The sequence below is a fragment of the Camelus dromedarius genome, chromosome 30, assembly GCF_036321535.1.
Source record: "Camelus dromedarius isolate mCamDro1 chromosome 30, mCamDro1.pat, whole genome shotgun sequence".
Classification (NCBI taxonomy): Eukaryota; Metazoa; Chordata; class Mammalia; order Artiodactyla; family Camelidae; genus Camelus; species Camelus dromedarius.
In genome coordinates this window covers 11948687-11973780 of record NC_087465.1, presented here as the reverse complement: position 1 = coordinate 11973780, position 25094 = coordinate 11948687, and the positions used below count along the sequence as shown (strand labels likewise).

Here is a 25094-nt window from a genome sequence, read left to right as displayed (position 1 = left end):
ATTTATGGGGAGGAAAGGTTGAGAACCATTCTGTATTTGTTGACCAGAGCCAAAGGTGCTTCTGCTAACCAGCCTTCTCTCACTCAATGCATATCTTTTCTCTGCTTCACATCTGGCTTGTTCATTGCACCTTGTCACTTTATCATCCTGCGGTTTCTTCCTCTGTGTCCTTTCAGTTTCTCTCTCTGCCCACAGAACAGCTCTGTCTTCCATATTCCACAGCCTGAGAATCTGCTGCTCAGCCCATCACCACCATCTTTGTCCAGATAGAACCTTGGTGCCGAGGTGCTCCCATAGACTGCCGGGTGGCCTTAGACCGGATGCCCAGATCAGATGCCAGGGGAGCAGTGTCTCATGGTGTTGTTGCGGAGTCTTCAGTGAGAGGAGCCGGATGAAAGCTTCCTTGTAACAGCCCATCGAGGGTCTTAGGACGGGCTGTGGGCATGGATTGTCTGGCACTATGTGTCGCTTACTGAGAAGGTCTGTGCGACTTCTTGTGTTTTTCTGTTCTTCACATTTAAAATTGGAAGACCAATTTAAATTCCCTGACTTTTCTACTTGGTTGTTTGTAGAGTTTATTAGTCTTTCATTTAGATAATAAACCAGGATACTTGTTTGTCCAAGTTAACCATTACTGAGTTATATACAGCTACCTCTGCTCAGATTGAAATAGAATTTCTATCATGGCTCATTCCAGACGCCTCTTCTGGCCTCCCTGGTTTGATCTCCTGTCACCTCCAGATTATTTTAACTACCAGGTAACCTCAAGACAGTTGTAATTAGAGTCTGGAACATAATTTTCTAATGTACTTGGCTGGAACTGTTAATCAGGGCACCAGGGATTAAGAAGGAGGAGAGACAAGGTAACAGATGTAAAAGGGAAGCTGTTTCTTGTACAAGGGTTATTATGAGCAGAATGTACCAAAGGAAGAGAAATCGACCCAGTTATTGCCAGACGCTGAAAACAGATGTTCCACTGGTTTATAAGTCTTGGCTGTGGGTGTGGAGACAAGTCGGGCCCAGTTGAGCCTCTGGGGGCCTGGTGCAGCCCTAAATGTCTAAGCCTACGTTCAGTATAATGTGCTTCCAGTGAGTAACGCACTGCATTCACTGCTGGTCCAGTCAGGACCTGGGGCAGTGGGACCAGGCTGAGGGCTGGAAATGATGCACAGATAACTGTGTGACCGTGACATGAGAATTCAGAAGGAAATTAATGGAAGGGAAAAGCCCATGCTTCCCTGGTGATGCTGAAAAGAGAGAATGAAAAATCTGATGCGTTCATATAGCATTGGTTAAGGTCGTGGCTTTTGGTTCCTCTGTTCGGTTCATGTTGGAAGGTCAATAATTAACTACATGTGGAGATGCCGACCTTACCCGGGAGTTCTGGTGTCAGCTGTCTATCTGTCTCTCGATGTTAAGAGCTGAAGGGCTCCAGGGATGGACATCGCATAGACTTCGAGGATGATGTGTTCTTTTTTCCAATAATGTTTTAACTAGATCGTTTCTTTGTACCATCATCAACTCTCCTGTTACGTATTTTAAGATAGTTATTTAGTGGCTTTTATTAGAAAATGTGAAGAATTGTAGAAAGAGCATGGGATTTGCAATCAGAACTTGGTTTCAAGTCCAGGGCCATAGCGTATAAGCTTTGAGACTTTGAACAAGTAAGTTAACTTCTTTGAATCTGTTTTTTCCTCTAAGACAAGGGACAATATCTGCTTTGTAGGATGATGAGAATTAAATAAAATAATGTAGTGCTAAATACACTATCCAACATGGAATAACTACCAAACACCCAAGACATCTCTTCTCTGAAATATCCTTTCAACACATTGAGTGTGTTTTCTTACCTATGTATGTTTCATCTCCCTAACTGTTTTGCCACACATGCACACACACACATGCACACAGACCCATACATATCCCTGCTTATTTAAATACAGTCTTGGGTGGTGTCTGTTCATTGACTAAATTCCCCAGGCACTTATTTCTATTTTTTTGAGCAACAATGGAATTTCATTTTTCTGTCCAAATTGCAGATTTCTAATTTTGCTTTTGTTCTTATAATCTAAGAGTATATTTATTATTTTTAGCATCAAGTCATTTGGTTGATTCATATTAAGCTGGCCTACTGTTTTTTTGTGGGGTGGTTTTTTTTTTTTCAATCTCATCGCAGAGTCTACCTTTTTCTTTGTGGGTAGTTATCATGCAGGTTATGAAGACTATGTAGTAACATGCTAAAGCTTTTTTAATTTTCAAAAGATGCAAACTGTGTGTTAAGATAATAACTTTAAAAATTATAGAGAAAAATCTGGAAGGAAATATCTACTTGATTCCTCAAAACATACACAGGCAAGAACACCCACGTCTGCATTAGCGGAGGGGAAGAGGTGGGGTGCGGGCCCTGCAGGTTCTCCTGGACACGCCTCTCAGCTCTACCACCTGTTGGCTATGTTTGACCTTGGGCATGTTGTCTGATTTTTTTCTGTGCTCCAAGGAATGATAATGATAATGACTTCATAGGGTTTTTGTGAAGATCAAATAAAATAATACCAATATAGCATAGTAAATTATGTTACCTATTTTGATAAAATAGCTTCAAATGCCATATAGCAGTTTGTAAAGCCATTTATTCAATGGATATTAAGTGCTAGGTGTCAGGTATTCTGATAAAGGCCTAGGATAAAAAGATGAAACATACTTAGTTTTTGCCCCTCATGGAGTTTACAGTTTGCTAAGGAAAAAGATACAGGTAATTAAGATATATGTGGTTAATAGTAGCATTTTATATATATGTGTGTGTGTGTGTGTCTATATACACACACACACACATACATACATACATACACACACACACATATGTACATACACACATATGTACATACACACATATACATATATAGACACACACACACTCTATTAAAAGACAGAGGAAGGGAATTTAATCTTGGGGAGAGGGTCATCTGAGCTAGGTTTTAAAAGATTAGTGGGAGTTAGCCAAAAGGGGGAAGATACATGGTTTGTTCCATGTGTAACAAGCACAAGAAAAGAGGTGAGAACTGGTATGTAGCAGGTGGGGAACCACGGGCAGTTTCCACTTCCCAGGGCGAGCAGAATAGGCAAGAGACCAGCCTGGAGAAACAGGCATGGTGGGTCATAAGGCACCTTCTGAGACATTTGGAGCAGCAGGGACTTTATGTCAGAGGGAGTGGAGTCTACTGAAGACTTTGAGCAGGGAAGTCATCTGGAGGTAAGGAAGCTTATGTCATATAATACAAGTAAGGGAAGGTCTGAGCTGGAAGCAGTGGCAACTATCACAGTGACAAGAAGTGGGGCTTGAGGGTTTTTAAGGGGCAAAGCCACGCCGATGATTTGACGGGGGGAATACAGGGGGAGGATGTTCAGTGGGTGTTGGTCTTTCAGGAGGGGCCATTTTGCAGTGGGGAGATGGGATGGATGAGCTCAATTTTGTGTGTTGGCACCTAGTTGGATTTTTGAAGTAGAAGCTTTGAGAGGGACGGGTGGAAAGAAAGATTTGGGAAATCTTGAAAATAGGTGATGCCACCAAAGAGAGTATGAAGTAGCAGTTCTTAACCCTATTTTAACATTTACATTACTTGGAGAGTTTTTAAGCAAAATACTAACGGTGTTCTGTTGTGTTTTGTGTGTGTGTGTGTGTGTGTATGTATACACACGTGGTTTTTTTTCAATTGTGGTAAAATATACAAAACATAAAATTTACCATTTTTAAATGTATAATTGAGTGGCATTAAGTCCCCTTCACATTGTCATGCAAGCATCACTGCTGGCCCTCTCTAGAACTTTTTTCTCTTCATAAACAGAAACTGTCAACTTGTTAAAGAGTAAGCACTCACCCCTCTCCCACCAGCCCCTGGTAACCACAATTCTACTTTCTGTTTCTATGACATTGGCTATTCTAGGTTTCTGATGTAACTGGAATCATAATATATGGCCTTTTGTGTCTGACTTCTTTCACTCAACATCCTGTTTTTAAGGTTCATCCATGTTGTAGCATGTATCGGTATTTCATTCCTTTGTAAGGCTGAGTAATATTCCCTTTTATGTATATACATATTTCGTCCCTTCATGTGTTGATGGATATCTGGGTTGCTTTCACCTTTTGGCTGTTGTGAACCATGCTGCTGTGAATATGAGTGTACATATATCTGTTTAGTCCCTGCTTTTTATTCTTTTCAATATATACCTATACGTGAAATTGCCGGATCATGTGGTAATGTGGTATTTTTTAAAAGCTCCCCTGCTGATTTTTTTTTTCCTGCTTGAAAAATGGTCTTTATTTTTGTTTAACATTTTTTATTGATTTATAATCATTTTACAATGTTGTGTCAAATTCCAGTGTTCAGCACAATTTTTCAGTCATTCATGGACATACACACACTCATTGTCACATTTTTTTCTCTGTGAGCTACCTTAACATTTTGTGTATATTTCCCTGTGCTATATACAGTGTAATCTTGTTTATCTGTTCTACAGTTTTGAAATCCCAGTCTATCCGTTCCCACCCTCCACCCCCCTGGCAACCACAAGTCTGTATTCTCTGTCTATGAGTCTATTTCTGTCCTGTATTTATGCTTTGTTTTTGTTTTTGTTTTTTAGATTCCACATATAAGCGATCTCATATGGTATTTTTCTTTCTCTTTCTGGCTTACTTCACTTAGAATGACATTCGCCAGGAGCATCCATGTTGCTGCAAATGGCATTATGTTGTCAGTTTTTATGGCTGAGTAGTATTCCATTGTATAAATATACCTCATCCTCTTTATCCAGTCACCTGTTGGTCGACATTGAGGCTGTTTCCATGTTTTGGCTATTGTAAATAGTGCTGCTATGAACATTGGGGTGCAGGTGTCATCCTGAAGTAGGGTTCCTTCTGGATACAAGCCCAGGAGTGGGATTCCTGGGTCATATGGTAAGTCTATTCCTAGTCTTCTGAGGAATCTCCACACTGTTTTCCATAGTGGCTGCACCAAACTGTATTCCCACCAGCAGTGTAGGAGGGTTCCCCTGGTGATCTTTAAGTATGTGCCAGGGTTGAGAAGTTGTGATGCAGAGTGAGGGTGCTTAATCTGGAAGGTCCGTATGTGGTCTTATAGCACATTAATGACTTCTTAGGAGAATTTTGTGCCTTTTTTTTTTTAATCTTTGTGGGTTTTCCTTTTGTCTTTGATCAGATTCTCAGAGCATTTCATAACTCTAAAGTTGTGCTAAGAATCACTGCAAAATCTAGTTTTAAAATAGACAACATTTTGAACAGACATTTCTCCAGAGAAGATAAGCAATGACAAATAAGCACATGAAAAGATGCTCAGCATCGTTAGTTACTAGGGAAATGCAGAGCAAACCAACGAGATACCATCTCGTTCCCAGGAGGATGGCTGTAATTAAAGAAAAGGAAAGAAAGAAAGAAACGAAAAGTTAAGTGTTGATGAGGATATGGAGAAATTGCAACCCTTGGACATTGTTGGTGGGAAAATAAAATGGCATATCCACTTTGGAAAGCAATTTGGCAGTTTGTCAAAAAATTAAACGTAAGGTTAGTATGGACTCGCCAATTCCATTCCTAGGTGTACATCCAGAAGAACTGAAAGCATATATCTGCACGAAAGCTTGTACACAGATGTCCACAGCAACATTGTTCCTAATAGCCAAAAAGTAGAAACAACCCAAATGTCCATCAGCTGATGAGTAGATACATTAAATGTGGTATATCCTATATACATTGCAATCTTTAGCCATAGAAAGAATGCAGTACTGACACATGCTACAATATTGCTGAACCTTGAAAACATGCTCATTGAAAGAAGTGAGAAACAAAAGGCCACACACTATGTTTCCAGTCTTATGTCTAGAGTAGGCAAATACATAAAGGTAGAGCATGCTAGTGGTTGCCAGGGTGGGGGGAGGAGGGAAAGAGGAACAATTGCATAATGCGTGTGGGGCTTCCTGTCGGGGTGACGAAATGTTGTGGAACTAGATGTGGTGATGGTTGCACAATTCTGTGATTAGACTAAAGCCACTGAAATGTGTATCTTAAAAGAGTGAATTTTATGGCTTCTGAATTATACCTCACCAAAGCTGTTAAATGTAATTTTTAGAAAAGAAGATGACTGAGGGAGGAGAGGATTGGACTGAGGGAGGCCTGGCTAACTCCAAAGAGAAAGATCCCATAAAAGAGATGGAAAAGGAAAAGTCACTCAGTTTCAGAAGCAGACCTGGAGAGTGGGATGTCATGAAAAACCTCAGAACAGAGAATCACCGGGGGGGGGGGGGGAACATGACCACAGTGAGAAACACAGCAGAGAGGCTAAGCCACATAACACACGAGATGCCAGAACCTCTGTAGGTTGGCTTTTGAGTGTCATGGAAGACTAGGGAGTGATGGGGGAGAAATGTAATTGTTTTGGATCATAAAGTAAGTGGAAGGGAGCAGGAATAAACTCTAGGCCTGTATCCCTTTATTTGCATCTCAAAAGTCAACAAACTCTGAAAGTGGAAAGGTTTTTCTAAGTCATTTGGCAGTAAAACCTGACCTGCATGGATTTGGAATGACCTATAATCTTCATTTGCCCCACTCAGTGTGAATATTCATACATTTCACTGCAGAAATAATACTGAATTTGATTACAGAGTGCGCTCCCAAGGCCCTGTGGGGATGTTATGAAGGATGGCATATGCCACATATTCTCTTTCTAAAGTTAAAAATGTGTCTATTTATCTGAATTCTAAATTCTGTAGCCCCCAGGTGCTTTGGAAGGGAGCACAGATCTGTAGTCTTTGCCCAGGTCTAGATGTGCGGGAACGTTGTGAGATTGGATGGTTCCTGGAGAAGGATTCGGACTCAAGGGGCTTTTTTTTTTAAGGATGGAAATGACCTGAGTATGCTTACAGGTTAAGTAGAAAGAAAAAGATTGAAAATTTGGTGAAGAGAAGCTTTGCAACAAAGTGTCAGAGAAGATGGGGAAGGAAATAGGAAATGGGGTTGGAATGGTTGATGTTTACCAGAGGACGGTCACACATCCAAATACCAGGAGTGTTGCAGAAGAGAGTGGTACATTTCTTTGTAAGTAAGAGGAAGGGAAGTTAAGTATCAAATTGACGAGCCATTTGCTGAAGTGGTAAGAGCTGGAAATAGTGGCTGGTAAATAGAAGGAGCTGACTGGAGAACAAATACAAGGGTTGGCAGGCAGGACTCTGGGTCTAAGGCAAGTTGGGAAACCTTGGAATGCTCTGAGGGGCCGCTCTGCCCCTTAGCTGTATGCTTTTCTCCATCAGTGCTCAGCTCCCACTTGCAGGAGTGGAGAAATCTTGAGATTCATTTTGCAGAAGGAATTGTGTGAGCAGAGATGTGTGAAAGGGAACCGAGGGTGGTGGGTGCTGGTGGGGAGTCCAGGCTGGGGAAGAGATGAGATGGGCAGAGGGCACAGAACAGAGTCTTAGCACGCACAGTTTTCGGGGATGAACACAGTGGGAAGCTGAGGGCCTGACTTTGCATTCAGGTGGGGCACCAACTCTGGGAGATCACAAGGTTCAGGCCACGATCGTAGGAGGCAGTGGCTGAAGTGAAGTGGAGGTGAACTTTGTTGGAATTGAGACAGGAGGACCTGTGAGGACAGGTAGGAGCTCACCATCCACACAGACTGTGAAGTCACCCAGGGTGAGGAACACAGAGAGAGGAAGACCTCATCAAGTGCCAGCGTTTTCAGTTAAGTGTGAGGGATTAAGTGGCATGTTGGTAAATCCCAGACTGGAACATTGATAAGAGGGTGTTTTAAGGCATGGATTTCAAAGGAACAGAGGTTTTTATTCAAGGCTACCCTGTAATAGAGCGGTGGCCTGGTAGGTGCTCTGAGGAGGGCAGAGGGTATGACCCTCCCTCCTGTTCCCAGTATGTGTGTAACGGGAGGGCAAGCAGCTTCTGCTGAGATGGACTGTGGACTCTGGGGAGGCCTGGTCAGGGGGCCAAAAAGGCTCCGAGTACCGCGACTGGGTTAAGGATATACAGGAGTAAGGACGTCAGAGGGCACGGGGAGAGAGGCAGGAGGGGGTAGAACTGTTATAGATTGTACTTGGGGAGAAACACGAGACAGAATAAGAAAAGTGCATGGTGACCAAATGTGAGAGAAGTTTCACCTTCGCCCAAACCCGAATACCAAATATACTGAAATAGGACGGTTGTGAGGGACTTTCCTTTTCTTTTTTAAATTGCGTTTTTATTGGTTTTCATATAGTACAAAGATACTGAGTAAGTAATGTCGTTATGCTGGCTGGACCTTTCCTTCTTGACCGCCGACGCTGAGGCTTCAGAGAAGTATTTTTTTTTTAACATTTTTTATTGATTTATAATCATTTTACAATGTTGTGTCAAATTCCAGTGTTCAGCACAATTTTTCATTCATCAACATATACACACTCATTGTCACATTTTTTCAGAGAAGTACTCTTGTCACCACACGTGATAGGTGTGCTTTGTGTCATCTGTCTGATAAACAGGTGCTCCTTTTTTTTTTTTTCCAAGTCACTGATTAAAAAAACTAGACTGGAGAACTCCTCTTTGTTTACAATAACTTGTTAATTAACACCAAGAATGCCCTCCCACCCCCGTTAATTCTCCGTCATCTTCCAGCCCAGCAGTTCTGAGGGCCGCTTCCTTCCCACTGCGCGCTGGGCAGGCTTCCTCTGAGCGCCCGGCGCCCTCCTGCAGGGGGCGCTGGTTTCGTTGGTCTGGGTGGAGCCGTGTTTTTAAAAGCTCCTCAGGTGACATTATCAGCCAAACCTGCTTTCCTGTCTTCGGCGGCGGTTTGTCAGGTGCCTCGCCGACCTGAACGTGCCCCGTCTCTGCCAGGTCCCTGACTCCTCGTCTTTGTGTCCAGGTAAACATGAAGTCTTATAAACATTTTCAAGATACTCAATTATTAGTAATCGGTTTAAATCATAAGATAATGTCATACCACAGTCTTCAAATTTTCAAAAAGCATTTTAAAAAACCACAGTACCCATGACTGTTGTGATTTCTGGGATCCACATGTGAAGGTGGACCCTCTCATACCCTGCTGATGTGATTGTGAATTAATATAGCCTTTTTGGAAAACAATTTGACAGTTTATATAAATAGCCCCAAATGTGGTCACACCCTTTGCTCTGGTAATTACATTTCTGAGACTATTGTATTGAAACTATTGATTATTGTTAATCAGAAATGTGGACAGAAAACATATTCATCATGGTGTTATGTATAGTCATAAAAAATGGAAGCAAACTAAATGATTATATAAAGTGGTTAAAATATATTGTATCTTCATATGATGGAATAGCATAGAGCCATTAAAAATCATGTTTATAAAGACATTTTAATACCAGGGGTGGGGGAAATCGTAGCAGTAAAAAAAAAGCATCTATAAAATTGTGCATGCAGTTTGTGCTTAATTATAAATATACATAAACTTTAAAATGCTGAGCAGAATATTTTTCAAGTTAATGGTAATTCTCTGTGTGGCAGGAATATATGCAATTTGTTCTTTAGCATTGTATATTTTCTAAATTTTCTACTATAAGCGTGTGTTACTTTAAGAAAAGTAATAAAATAATAGTTTAAAAAAAAATTCTTCCTCTAATCTCTTTAGCAGAATGAGGAAGATCATTTGGGATGAATCGCTGTTAGAGAAGTCACTCTTGCTCATGGTAGTCACCAGCGTGTTTTCTAAACACTTGGAAACCATCCCTTTATCTGTTCTACAGTTCTGCCCAGTTCCCAGTATCAGGCCTAAGAACTTGTGGGGCTTGCTGTTTTTGTTTCCTGGCTTTTTGTTTTTAATAGCTGCTTTATTAAGATAATCCACGTAACATAAAGTTCACCCTTTGAAAGTATATAATTCATTGGTTTTTAGTCTGTTCACAAGTTGTGCAGCTATCACTGCCTTCTTGTTTCAGAACATTTTCATCAACCCGCAGAGAAGCCCTGTACTCATTAGCAATCACTCCCCTTTTCCCTTTCCCCTTAGCCCTTGGCAGCCACTAATCTGCTTTCTGTTTCTGTGGATTTGCTTGTTCTGGAAATCTCCTATAAATGCAGTCATGCGATATATGGCCTTTTACAATATCCTATTAGCTAGTCTTCAGCCCCCTCCTTCCACTTCCAAACATGTCGTTTATACCATGGCCATGCTGATCTTTCCAGCACATCATTCCAGCTGTGGTTTTAGCCCCCGTGCGCAAAATTTGTCACTGTGCCTATGGTTTATTAAATCAACTACGACTCCTTCTGCCATTTAAGGTTTCCTATTTCTGACTCTACAAAGTAGGTCCTTACTAAATGTGTGGTGAAGAAATGAATTCCATGAATAAAACGTGCCCTGCTTTATCTTTCCCTTTACTTCTTTCTAGCTTATTACTACAAGTTAGTCAGATTTCAGATCACTGATGGGGCAGGAAAACCTGTCTGGGGAGGAGATGGCAGTGGATGGATTGGTGCTCAGCCGGGCTGGGGCCCGGAGCACCGCCCGACTCCATGTGCCTCCCGCAGTCTGGCCGGGCGTCCCGAGTGTGCCTTCCCAGCTGCAGTTCTCGGGCTGCCCTGGCCAAGGTAGGATGCAGCCAGCACCATAACCAGGGCCTGACAGCAACAGGGCAGAAGAGGTCAGGTGAGGACAGAAGCCCCAGAACCCCCACCGTCCGGTCACCTGGCCATGCAGTCTCCCAGCATCTCTCACCACCCTTGCTCTTTATTAACTGCACCATTTTGGCTCCCTGGGGTCTCAGACACCTTCACCGCCACCCCAGCTTCCCTTTGAAAGGTTGTACCTTCTTCAGAACCCAGCCTGGGCATTCATGAGACCTTTGCTGCGGCTCCCTGCCAACAGGAAGTGATTTCTCCTCGCTAGCACTTGGTATTTTTCGTGTGTGCTATGTTCCGTTTTAGTTTATCCCATACTTGTTGCTTCTTCCTAAGTCTTTGATGTCTTGTGATTAAGTTCTGTTTCATACTAAGTGATTGCATTACAGTGCAGTCCAGAGAGCACAGTAATTTGCCCTTAGCTGCTCAATAATTACCAGTGCAGTTGAACATCAGATGGAAAGAAATGCAACTAGATTTTTAAATTAAAACCGTATAATTTAGGTTATATTTTTAATACCAAAAAGAGACCTGTATTAATTAGAAACTTAACCTCATATAAAATTTAATTGTCCGGGGCCCAAATGTGTTTCTGCCCTAAGTAATAGTCATTACTCTAGGTTTCAAAACATTGGCTTAAAGCCAAACACCAAACTAAAGAAATCATATGAAATCATATGCCTGTGTTGTGAACATACACACACAATGTGTTGTAACATCTCTAAGGGCGTGGTTTTCTCCATATCCTCTAGCCTAACTGGAACCAGGGTTTGAGTTTCAGCTTAATGAATTCTTTTTTTTCCCCCAATACCAGGCAAAAGGAATATAATATAGTTATCTGTCTCTGAGGTGTCAAGCAATTATCTTAATTTCTTTAAAGTTTCACTCCATGCTTATTGCCAGTTACAGTTAAATGAGGTGCAGTAGTCTTACAGAGCTTTTTATCCATAGGTGTCGGTTTTATAAAACACTCTTCACTCTCTCAGTGCAAACACATTTTAGGACTAATTGAAAAAAAGGTAGAGAATGACATATTGTAAAACTTCCTAAAAGAGTTTGTTTTAATCTTTTCAGTGCCTGTTTTAGACCACCCTTAATTAGCCCATTAAATTATTATTTGTAATGCACTTTGTGCTCATTTGGATTTAAATTTGTATTAACTACCCAGAGGGTAAGTAGCAGCTCTATTCTGAAGTCCAGGTATATTTTTACTTCCCAGAATACTCTAAAGTCTCCAACTGGAGCTAGAAGGAGGAGAAAGCTGTCCACTGACAGCTCTCCAGGATGACTCTGCTCTTGCAAAGTCTGTCACATTGAGGAGGCTCCCCAGCCCCTGATCTGGAGGTCAGAGCTCTGGGCTCCACTGAACAGTTGCAGTACGAGCAATATGACTGTACTTCTACTAGAAGCTCTTTGTATGTCCCAAGCTTGAAACTTAAGCTGCAGTACAAAGCTCTCAAGGTAAAGTATAGTTAGTTTTGATGATTACCAAAATCCAGTGTTTGAGAGAGGGAAAAAAATGGTGGAAAAAAAATGGTTAAGTGTTTTGGCTTACATTTTCAGATACCAAGGTAATTCTTAAATTCTCTTCAAACAGTCAATTCTTGTAAATAACTTTCAGAATTTTAGTAATTCTCAGTAAAGCATCCTGTAGGTATGTATTATTTGCAAATAAAAATACCTAATTTGGCTTATTTTTATAAGACCAAATTGGACTGTGGAGGATGGTCAGTTTTGTTGGCCGAGAACTGCCTTTTTCTATTTTTGAATGCAACCACTGCCTCACAGCAAATACTGTTTGGAGTTATTGTAACGGCCTGACCGAAAGAAAGTCTGTAGGAATTTGTGTGGTGAACAGTGAGTCAGGGGTCATCCCACCAAACCAAGTTTTTCCTCCTTGTTCACTTTCCGCTTCTGTCATCTGTTGATGGACACTTAGGTTGCTTCCATGTCTTGGCTATTTATTGTAAGTGCTGCTGTGAACATTGGGATGTGTGTATCTTTTTGAATTGTAAGTTTTTTCTGGATATAGTCTGAGGCGTGGGATCACTGGATCATATGGTAACTCTATTTTTCATTTTTTAAGGAATCTGCCGGGGTCTTTTCTATGTCTGTACTATTTACTGTGTTCCCCATGAGTCTACTCGACAAATGTCAATAATCAGTTTGCACTGGGACTGATAGGCTGGCGCAACCACAAGGCTGCATTTCTGTCTGTAAGTCACAGGAATGCGGTGCTCCGAGTGCCCCAGGCTGGTGGGCAGCTGCGGAACACCATCTCTGCACAGCAGGGATGTTGTGTGCCTACAAGAGCCAGCTTCTTGTCCAAACTCGTTTATGCTAGTTGTACTTGTTATTGTGATCACATAATTTAATTAAATGTTATATAACTGGTTAATTGTGAGTTTGAAAAGACACATGTTTCTATAAAAACTAAGATGAATGCTTTGAAGAACTCATGTCAAATGGACCAAAATTGCTACCAAATAGGTATAAGCCACACAGACTGGGAAAAAGTAATGAAAACCTCCATACCTCATAAGCACTTAGGAGAACTCTAAGTGTCTATGAGTTATAGCTCTGTTTTAAATAAACAAAAATTAGAAATAGTAGACAATGCCTTAATGATAGGTCTGATTTATGCAAGAAAGACAATATGAAACCCCAATGGAGACTGATACACAAATGTGTAATGTTTAAAGTTAAAATGATTTAACTAGTGGGTATCATTTTCTATAATCGCTCTTGATAACTGCCTTTTTAAATTAACCAATTACTACTTCTAATTCTATAGGAAAAGGAGGCTCTTACTATTTTGAATGAAACACAGCGTTCTTGGTATGCCAGAGAAAATTCCTAGCTGGTTTTATTATTTCAATAACTTCATAATAAATTTAGTAATAACAATAATACTTCAGCTCAGGCAAGGTTTTCTTTCTGCACTAGGCTGTGAGCTTCAGCAGGACAGCAATTCATCTGTATATACAGTCTTTACAGACACAAGTGTTTTGCATTTTACAATGATACTGCTATATTTTAGTAAGAAGAAGAGTACTTTCAAGTTACATATTCAGTACTTATTAAATTAGAATATGCTGCTTTCTGTAATACACATAGGTTTACGTTTCTCTGTTCAGTGAATGTATTATAAGAGAGTAGCCTCAAGCTCACGTGATAGTTGTTGCGAATTGAGGAGCTGTTTGCACTCACTGAGCTCTGCAGCTTCCTACCTGAGTGGCCGTGGTCAGGTTCCTGTCTCCCTTCTGTGCGCCAGTTCTCTCATCTGTGAAATGGTGATGATCATAGATTGTTACGGGAACTAAAGGTGCTCCTATGTGTAAAGTCCATAGAGAAACCTGCTGAGAGACGGTGATTACAATTATACCTGGGTCGTGTATTATCTGTGTGACTTGGACAAATTACTTACGGAAACAGGTCAGAGAGGTTAGACAATCTGTAAATGGTGAGGCTTTGAGAGAGAGAATGTGTGCACATGTATAAAAAACAGTAAAATGTGGGGTTTTAAGCAAGAAAATATATGTATAGTGCTTAACTTAAAGTAAGTACTCAGTTAAGTACTAGCCAGAAATAAAGAAAAAAAAGAAAGATTAAAGAAAAGAATGAGAAAAGAAAAGCAAAATACATACTATACTCTGGGAGAGGATCTCACTTATTTATTCAAAAACTTTTTACAACTGGAATAATAAAAACATTTCTTATGGAGGTACAGACTGTCTTGCCCTTGCCATTTCAGTAAGTTTTCATAAATTAGGAAGTTGTTTTTTTTTTTTAGTCTCAGAAAAGTTTAAAATGGGTTTCAGAATAAAGACATGATAATTGAGTTTTAACCTTGGACAAGTTACGAAACTCAAACACAAGCCTACGTTGTAGTTCTTGGTTTGATGACTTCTTTCCAGAATACTAATAAGCCTTCAGTGAAAACTGGTTTTGTGAATATTAACTAGGGACTAAGTACACCCAGTTTGCAGGGGAGGGAAGTGCTTACTCTCTGCAAGGAACGCAGCTTCATTCCTGGTGTTTTCTCATCTGAGGCCTTATTAGAACCTAGTCTTGCTATTCCTGGCTGTATTAGCCCTAGCGGACGTCGTCAGGGATGGAGGCTGCCCAGTGATGGGCTATATTAAGGAGCTGAGCCTGAAAGCATTCAGAAAGTGGAAACCATCTTCTCCCACTGATGTCAGACTAGACGTCTTCCCCCCTGTTGGTAATGATAGTTTAGAGCAGCTTTCTGCTACTTACATATTCTGCACTGAATTTTGCTAAGACATTCAGAGAGGATTTTTCCTTTTTGAAGAGAGATGGAGATGATGGAACTGTTACAGCAAAATATTTGTGTACCCAGTGAACATGAATTTGGCCATTTATCTGATTATTGCAGCATGTGTTAAGGAGCTGCTGCCGCCCGTTTGCAGCCTAATGTGTGTATTACAGTCTTCCCAGTGGCATCTTGAAGTGTCTTTCAGCTAAAAAATTCATGAGTATTATTGGCTTTCAGTCAGAAAATGGAATATGTCTTCTAGTTACTGCCTAATATACCACTTTAGGGCCATTATACAAAAGTAAATCTAAGAGCGGAGCATATTGAAAAGGAAGGAATTTTTAGCTTAAACATTTGTTTATACATGGTTCTTACTGTTCCGTGGAGTAAGAACCAGCGCCAGAGAAGGTAGGTGCCGAAGCCATTTTACTTGGGGAACAGCTGTAGCTGCAGACTGCATTATTTTCGTGAATCCTGTGTCCAGCTGTAAACTGTTAGTGTTTTATTATTAAAAAATCATATCCTGATAATTGTAGATTGTGTTTGGCTCATTGCAGTTAATAGAAAAGTCAAATATACAGTAATTTGCTCAAAAGTAGTGGAGTTAAACTGAGAATTTGTTTCCCTTTATTGTTAATTTATATGAAGTGAGTCTCCTAAAACTTTGCAACTTAACTATTGTCTCTGATGATTTAGTGTACAGTTTTTTTTTTTTGAGTCTCACTCTGTAACATAAACATTCTAATATGTGGGGTAAATGAAAATGTTGTTGTATGAAAAGCAAGAAGCCAAGTAATGTTAGATAAAGTTGGAGTTAAAAGTGTTCCTATGATCTTGGTGAAGAGTAGTAACACTTTGGGAAAAATACCATTTTACCGATAACTAAAATGTGTTTTTGAAATATGGATCAGCATCTTCTATCACTGTGTTAAATGCATTGCCTGTTTTGCCAGTGGGAAGAGAAGATTGGAATTTTCCATGTGCCCTCATCCCCACATTCAGTAAGTCTGCATAGTTCTCCTTAGTTTATTTGCACGTGTGGTTTGTATGAAACAAAAACATATCTGCACATATAATCTGTGTATTTACTGCACAAAATATTTATTTAACTCTTGCCAAAAGTTGGTGTCTTGCCAAAATATCATTTGCTTTGGGTAATTTGGGTTTAGTTGACATTGTTTGGAAAGTGATATTTCAATCAATCCATCCATCCAGTAAAAAATTTAAAAAAAAAAAAAAGTGGTATTTGCCCTCCTGTGAGTTCCACGTCTTTTCTGCTGCAGCATCTCACTGACGTACAAGGATTTGCTCACTCCTTATTTTCCATCTTTCTCAGGCATCTACATCATAAAAGCATATTTTGTATTTTTTTAACATTAGATACTGTGGGGGTGTTTTAGACTTACCAGAATCTGGCCCAGAAATTTTGCTGTTGTTGAATAAAAGGACCCTCCTGGAACACAGTATACTCTGAGGGAGAAATTGTTTCCAGTTTTGAATGAGCAAATGTTTTTACTTGTGATAAAGAAATAGTGCATACATCTAACTTTTGGGGTGGACTTCTGAGCCATGGAGAGCTCTGCAGGATTGTCCTTTCTTAATTAATCTAATAGACTAAATAGAAAAGTGTTTAAGTGAAAATGTGTGTATACACACTTAATATTACTTGAGTATTTCATAGTATTACAACGTTTGTGAAGAATCAGACCCCACATTACAACAGTTCACGTATCTGTGAGGGGAGTGCAGGAAGAACCTGGAAGGCCTTGGAAGCTCTTGGGCCACTCTGGTCTCGTATCAAGACCTAGATAATTTATCAGGCAGCTCCTCCTCATGTAGGCGTTGATAATTAAAGTTGTTTCAACAGCTTTGTATGTCATTTCATTGTAAATTTCATCTCAAAATAAGGAACTTCAGAGCAGGCCTCACTTTTAAAAGGTATTTCTTGAAACTAGCCATAGGGATCTAATGTTTGATCAGTTATTATGTTTGGATTTCAGCAATAGTATTATCCTTATTTATTCTTTAACTGAATTTGTTCAGCATATAATAAATCTGGCAGTTTTACAGGCTTTGTTTGGAAGGTGGCCAGTACTGATAAAAGATAAAATGCACATTATTGTTTACATGAATCCTGGATGATTAACTAGTGTTAATGGTATGAGGCTGTATTGTGAGCAATAGCTTTGTTACCTTGTAAATTGTATTGATGAATTTCATGCAAGAGTGCATTTTTTTTTTAGTCGTGTTGAGGTTTAACACTTTATTTTGCTTTCTTTTATTATGCTAAGGATTTAACTGGCATTGTTCACACCGTCCCCCCAGATTGTTGTTACTTTAAGAAAATAAGACATCAGTTCTTGTGGCTGTAAATTTTTCCTCTGCTGTCTGGTTTGTACGAGTTGATATCAGAGGATGTAAGGGAGGATGTGCTGTGAAAGCAGGACCATTGTTCGGGTCCAGATAACAAGAATGGACACACTGAAACTCCTTTTCCAGTCTGTCCTTTCGCCACCACCCCCATCCCACCTCCACCCTCACCCCTGCCCCCCAGCATCAGAGACACTGGCTTGTCCTCAGTGACTGCAATTACCATCAGATACGATGCAGGGAGTTTACTTGGGTCATTTTCAGTCTTTGTGATTTACACTGAACATTTCAGAATTCAGAGTGAAATGCTCAGTGATTTTAATTTCACGTGAATGTTGAAAACACGCAGACATGTTAGGCCTAGCTCACAAAGTAAACTTTCTAAACCTTCGATGCTGCCCTTCAGTATTCTCCATCTCCTTCCTTTTCGATGGAAATTAATATTTAACTTTGATCTACAAGAATGCATTAAAACTCATCTAGGTATCTATACGGTTCATTTTAGGTGCTTTTTCTGTGTGTTCATTCACACTGGAAGCCATAGATCTATCTATGTATCTGCCTCTGGTTTTTGTCTGTGTCACTTCGGTGGGAAAAAATGGGACTTTGCAGCAGCCCCCCTCCTCCCGCCACCCCACCCCACCTACCTTCTCGGAGACACTAGCACTTGCTCCCAGCCGAGCCTCCACGGGGCACTAAGAACGTCAGTTGGAGGGGTCTCAGCTAGAGCACCTCACTAATGAGGTTCCTGTCGTTTGTTTGGTTCGTCCACTGAGGAACGGGGCATAAATCCGCATGTCTGCTCTGGGGTGGCATCTGCCTCTGGCCCCATGGCTGGCAGGAGAGAGGCACTCAGGAGTCAGTGTTGCCTGCCTGTCACCACCTTCCACGCCCTCCTTCTCTCCCTGTTCCAACACTAAAGTCATTCTTCCCTTTTCTTTTGGAGACTCTGTCTTTTCTCTCCTGGTTAATGAGCAGTGATTCATAGGGGGCATCCCCAGCCTCATGGCTGTGGTCAGCAGAAGATCTGCCTGTCCTCAACTTGGCCAATTACTACAGACCCCTTCTCCTTTTTCCCCCTTTTGGTGGTTTAAAGGTTGGTTGGCAATGTGTCCCGGGCATACGTAGCCCAGGAAAGTTGCTCAGAAAAGAGGACATACGGGGCAGACACAGAAAAAACAAGGAAGCAAGAATGTTTGAAAAGCTGAAATTTTTAGGTTTTGAGGAAATGTCTTTAAGGTACTATCCCACAATAATAAAAGGGAAAACTTGGCATTTAAATAACTTACTTTAAGAGGAAATTAATGCTGTTTCAAAGCTACAAATGCAGTGGTTTGTAAGCCAGCCTCGAGTAGATACAAGTCAAAAATAAAGCGCTCAAGTGGCTTTACTGTGCTTGGGACAGAAACCTAGAGCTCCTGGCCTCACTCCTCACCTCCGTCCAGTCCCTTTGCCGAAACCCGTCAGCCTTCGTCCCTTCATACAGACTAGTTACTCGAGATATATTTTGGGAAAAATAAAGGTGGATGATGCTAATGCTAATGTTAAATCCAAAACTGATTTTAAGTACAGCAGTCACTTGTTTTAATTGTCTTCCTGATAGTGCTATACTTTTATATGCACAGCTGTTTTTATCAGCAACCTTGTCACATAGGCCTACTCTATAGGACATTTAGTTATTGACTGAGAGTTCTATTATGATGATAAAAATTTACTTAAATTCTTATGATTTATAGAAAGCTGCTTCCAGGGTGAAAATTCCTAGGCCATTTGTTGAGACCTCACTCAGATGGGCTGAGTCATGCTTTTTTTCTCACATACCCATGAGTGAAGCCATGAGAATTGTGGTTCCAAGAGAAATACTGGCAATGAACGTTTGTAAGGTATCGGCTGAGAAGGGTTCTGCTGTTGGAGTTTTTGCTCCACCCCACCCCCCATCCTTACCTCCTGCCATGGGCTGGTTCCCCTCCCCACCCCCACAGTGTTCTTCCTTCTCGGTTCTCACAGCACAGAGGAGTGTGTGGCAGTTGAGTGATACCTTCACTTGTTTTTCCTTATTGGAGTTACTCCTACATAAAATTGCTCTCTCCTCTTGCCTTGTTGTTTTTGTTTTTGTTTTTGTTTTTTCTGGAGAACAGCATTCCTTCTGATGGTCCTCACACACTGAGGCTGACTTGACTGGCAGGCAGGCAGTCTTTGAATGAATCAGTGATGCTTCATTGGTGGGGAGAGCCAGGCACTGGAGCCACGCAGTCCAGATCCTCCTGCTTCTCCCACCTGCCCTGTGACTCTGCCATTGGAGGAAGAAGGGCTGTTTCAATGAGGCGACCCTTTACCATAACTCTGTAGTTAAGAGTCGAGTGTGGCAGCCTGTGTACGAATCCTAGTTTTGCACTTTGCTGATCTGTTCAACAGCTATCAGCTGTAGGTGCTAATGATTACATTCCCACTTTACAGAAGTCATTGAAGCATTGAGGTAGCTTTTTAAGGTCCCACAACTAACCAAGCAGTGGAGTGAGTGTGTGTGTACTGGCTTCTTTGCCCTATTGCTTCTCATAGTCTGGTTTTTGCTGATTAAATTATATCTATAAATTGCTTGGTGTGGAGTAAATACTGAATGAATGTAACTAAATACAGATTATACTTATCAGCCCCAAACTGTGAGCACAGCACAGGCCTTGGGGCTTCGTTACATTGCTCCCAGTGGCAGGAAGCTCCGGCATTAGCTTTCAGAATTGTCCCCTCCTGATGTGACCTTTTGAATAGAATGTGCAGTTGGTGCCACCTCCCTCAACCAGTGACAGCGTTTCTTCATCCTCCTCACACGTGACTCCTGGAAACACTAATCCCTCTGCCCCCTTGATCAGAGTTGAGGCCAGAAGACGTGAGAGTAGCGGTACTGAGCACCCAGGTCCCAGCCTGGGGAGCAGCGGGCAGCCAGGCGGGTGTGACAGAGCCACTGCCCTGCATCCTGCATGGCGCCCCCTCGGCCCACCTTCCTCTCTGGCCTCGCTCTTGATGAGCCCCTGAGCCCCTTACTCCTTGGCATCTTCTGTAAGTCCTTGACCTTCTCCTGATGCACCCTTCCCTCTGATTTTCCACTACAGAAAGTGAAGGAGGGAGAAGGTAATGTTCGCAGCCTCGGGAACAGCAGGAAGGGGGAAGTGGCTCAACTCTGTGCTGACCTCAACTTTTTGGGCTGTGTGGTTTTCCTTTTGCTAAGCAATTATGAAGCCCCTTGAGTAAGACCGTCTTCCATTTCCTCGAGATCTTTGTTAGCTCCTTTGCTTAGTTCTTTTGGAACTTAAACCTCTATCACTCTTGTTCTTTGCATATTTAAATTTTATTTTGATGCCATTAATAATGACCAATGTGAACGCATCTATTCTCTTAGGATATGTCTGTTTATTTTCTTACCAAAAGGAATTCAGCGAGCAGGAGCCAGTAGTCGGCCTCTTCCATTAGGGTCAGTCATGTTCCTCATCATCTGAGTGTATCTTAAGACCCCTGGTGACAGCAGCTAGAATCAGCTCAGGGAGGGAGAGGCGGGGCAGCAGGATGTGAGAGAGGAAGCCACAGCAGAGGGGTGTGTTCATGGGGAGCTGCCGAGGAGAGAGGGACCTGAGGTGGGACAGTGAGCAGCTGCTGCAGCAGAGGAGGGCCCGGGAGACTCCCCAGGGAGGTGGAAAGGTCCTCTGTTGGAGTATTGCCCACCAGGATGGGGGTGGCAGGGCCCTGCCTCTTCCTGGGGCTGTTCCTCATGGGTGAGTGGTTGTAGCACAGACTTGACATTGGCCAACCCAAAACAGAGACTGGGAGGAGCCCCTCACAGCACCTGCAGTTCCCACATGGTGCCAGCTCGCTCCTGAGACCGGAGGCTGGCTGCAGAACCACAGGGCTAGCAGGTGTCACTCAGGGTGCTGTTGAAATACAGCTCCTGTTCAAAGAGTGGGCCCAGTGAGGTAGGCTTGTGTTTTTTAATTGTTAAACATTACATTTGCCTAACTTAAGGTTAAAAAAAATACAGCCCTTTCATTAGGAATTCTACGTACACATAAATCAGAACAGTCTGTTCATTACTGTCATCAAGTTTATGATTAAAGTCAAAGTGTTTTTACCGTTGGTAAATTGACTGGGTGCTTTATCATCAGCTCTTTTCACTTGTTTTCTCCTTGTTTTCTGTTTCAGTTGCTGATATGTGTTCAAGATGAGTGGGATGGGAGAAAATACCTCTGACCCATCCAGGGCAGAGACAAGAAAGCGCAAGGAGTGTCCTGACCAGCTTGGACCCAGGTGAGATTCTTGCTGAGAACACAACCGGTATTGCCTGTGACAGCCCCACACGCGCGTCTTTTATCTTTTAGCGTGTTGATTTCACACCTGATTTAGATGCTGGGTTTGGCTTTTCTCCTTAACTGTCAAGCCTCTGAATATGTATTATTTAGCATACATTTTAGAGATGCTAATACGTTACAAATTTTATTATTCTTTATGAGAAGAGGAAAGCTACATACTTCTTCTGAGTCCCCTGTGTACTTTGACTCCTAAAACCAGTTTATCCTATAATCTTGAATTCTTCACATTTTCATTTCTGATTGCTCATAGAATGTCATAAAGACAAGAGATCCTGTAGAAAAAAAGAGATTTTTCTTTTCTTTTTTTTAAGAGCAAGAAATGAAGTGTTAAATCCCCTTGCTTTTGAGTTAGTGACAACGATTGTGGCTCTTCGGCAAATAAAACAAGTAATTTTAAAACAAGTTCCCTGTCGTATATTATGGGTGGAAGTGTGAGTTGTCATAACCTCCATGAGGGCTAATTGAGCAGTGTCACAGTATCTGTTAATTATAATGCATATCCTTTTTGAACTAGCACTTCCACTCCTAGGAATTTTCGGACAATATACTTTCACACGTGCAGAATGACGTATGTCTGAGGTTACTCATTACAGCATTGCTTATAGTACAAAAGATTAGGAAAAACCTAAATGTAAGGAACTATTTAAGAAGCTGTGATACACCCACAACCTGGAACACAGTACAGCTCTTAGAAGGAATAACAACGCTCTTTATGGACTGGTATTTTACAATCTCTGAAGAATGTTGTTGTGGAGAAAAGGCAGAAGTTTAGAAAATGTTTAGAGTGTACTATACCATTTGTACAGAAAAGGAAGAAAGTAAGATCTCAACGTTGTTTTAGGATAATTAAGAAGCACAAGAGTTGTTGCCCATTTAGGAGGATGAGAACAAGGCTAAACAGGGAACAGAGGTAGAAGAGAGACTTCACTCTTTTGATGATTTAAATCATGTAAGTGATTTTTAAAGTTAAACAGCAACTTCTGTTGAATGGCCGGTAGGAAGATCAGATGAGGGAACAGAAGGGAAGAGGACAAGGAAGAGTCACTAAGGGGGGAGGAGGAGGAAGAGAAAGACCAGAAAGATATTCCCTTTACCCCTCTAGTTGCCAAGCAAAACAGGTGGATGAAATGGCCACTGTCCACACCGCAGCCCCAGCCCTAGCTCCCCAGCCGTGGCTCCAGCCCCCGGGTTCCCTGGTGCATCTCGGCCAGCCTCAGCTCAGTGTCACGCTGCCCTCGGTGCCCAGCGGCCCTGGCCGAGGCGGCACCGCTGGAGAGGAGGCTGTTATCTCCCTGATGCTCTGGTGCTGCCCGGGGGGCACAGCTCCGGCCGCTCCCAGTGCCTTCGGGTCTTTGGAACACGCTTCCCCTTTCTCACCCATTTGTTATCTATTTGTTATCTTTCATGAGGGGACAGCTGGCAGGGTGGGGAAGTGGTTGAAGAATCCAGGATGGGAACTTGGCTCCTCCGAGTATGGCAGCCCCTGCCCCACCTTCCCTGGACTTAATAAAGTAGAAGCCAGGGGTGAAAACGAGACTTAGCAAAACCCGGTTCTGGCCCCTGCTCTACTGTCAGTCACACAAATCATGTAACCCCTATACAATTGAGAATTGCATCTTTAGGTTTATTAGTTTTTGAAAATAAAACTAATGTTTAGAGGCAAACATATGAAAGTCTGTTACAAATTACAAAATTTTATAAACTGGTATTACATACAAAGAAAGCTGCTAAACAAAAGAAACATTAAACAGCTCGCTTTTCTTATTTATTGTATTATTTGAATGTCATTCGGCAGGCCCTCTACTGTGAGAAAAAAATTATACGCTGAAATCGTTAAAGGGAGCTTTTGACTTAGCTGTTTTGTCCAACTCAAATGAGATCTTGCCAATTTTTATTTTTCCGTCCTTTCTGTTAACATTTTAAAACTTGAGTTGAACTTGGGCCATTTGTTTATATTTCACATGTCATTCAGCTCGGACAGTTAACAAATCGCTGGGTCAGTTTCACTTTTGTTTCTAGCTGCACTGTGGTTTTTAACATTAACTTAAAAGGCTGTTAGGTTTGATTACTAACATCCTAAGGATGGCTATGAAATTATAAGTATTTATTTTCATTATTTTGTTATGCTTTATCAAAAATCATTGAAGTCTGTTTATTCCTATTATAACTAGGTTCACTTCCCTTCTTTTACTAATCTTAAATAAATTTTTATAAGCATTAATTCCCTTCCTTTTCTAAAACTTTTCTTTATTCATTCAACAATAAGTTTGATGCCTGTTTACACCAAGCATTGCATTAAGGACAGTTGTGAGCAAATCATTCTGATCCTTGTCACTGAGAAATCCAGTGGGAGGCATTAAACACATTGAACAAATGATCACACCAGTAAGTATAATTACAAACTGAGGTTAAGTTTAATTTTTAAAAAAATGCAATATTTAAAGCATATTTGGGTTTTTTCCCCCGAAGTACTTCTCTGCTCCTATAACTAACTTTGTTTTCACTGTCTTTGTATTAGAACATGTTTAGCATGCCTATCTTTTTCATAATAGCTCTTTTCAGACTCATAATAAAAATGTTTTTTTCTTTTTAGCCCCAAAAGGAGCACTGAGAAACGTAATCGTGAACAGGAAAATAAATACATTGAAGAACTTGCAGAGTTGATTTTTGCTAATTTTAATGATATAGACAACTTTAACTTCAAACCTGACAAATGTGCAATCTTAAAAGAAACTGTGAAGCAAATTCGTCAGATCAAAGAACAAGGTAAGAGGACTGAATTAATATTTTGGACAGTTTAATTTTTTCTGTTTTTCTGTGTATGAGAGAAGTCCCTTCAGAGTCCCTTTAATCCATTTCTTACACTTAAATTATTGATGAGAAGATGACATCACAAGGCAAGATGAATGCAGGTATCACTTGCAGTGGCTTATAAATAGGCTTTATATAAAATTCAGCAATTCCCTAAAGACAGGAGAGTAAGGTGAGGCAGGGTGATGTAACTTTTCATCTTGTAAAACTCAGTTAAGGTGCCCACTGATTCTCCTCCCGTGCCCTGGAATTTTCATAGTTTGCACAGCAAGTGACCATCATGATTTGCAAGTGAGGAGCAGCTAAGACTGGAAACCAGAAGTAAGGAAGTGAACCGCCTCCTGTTTCGGCTCGTCAGCATATTTGATTAAGTTTGAGCTTCATTTGGCCATGCCACTAAATGAGTTTCATATCCTGGATGATAAGAGATTTGAAAGGCTGTCTCTAGTTGGAATTCTTTTGTGAAGTTGAAACACAGAGCATGACAGCTTTCTTCCTGGGGTTTTCTTTTCTTTTTTTCCCCCTAAGGTCCTTTTCTGCCGCCTTTGATATTTTTGCCTACAGAAAAAAAACTAAGAAAATAATAAAAACACACTGGACTTTGTGGTGCCAAAAATATCTGTATTAG

General features: G+C 41.1%; 1 protein-coding gene across 16 annotated transcripts in view; it reads left to right on the top strand.

The window, feature by feature from the left end:
* NCOA2 (nuclear receptor coactivator 2) overlaps nucleotides 1-25094 on the top strand; it is a 227297-nt gene that overhangs the window by 128299 nt on the left and 73904 nt on the right. For 13 of the 16 annotated variants that reach the window (XM_031441501.2, XM_031441494.2, XM_031441498.2 and 10 more), the window contains 2 exons: nucleotides 21489-21593; nucleotides 24249-24421. In XM_031441501.2, the coding sequence (XP_031297361.1) occupies nucleotides 21508-21593; nucleotides 24249-24421 (259 nt within the window). In that variant the 5' untranslated portion in view covers nucleotides 21489-21507. Of the gene's footprint in view, nucleotides 1-15883; nucleotides 15932-20786; nucleotides 21065-21488; nucleotides 21594-24248; nucleotides 24422-25094 lie in introns of those variants that run through there. The other 3 variants (XM_064480868.1, XM_064480867.1, XM_064480869.1) reach the window with 2 other exon arrangements.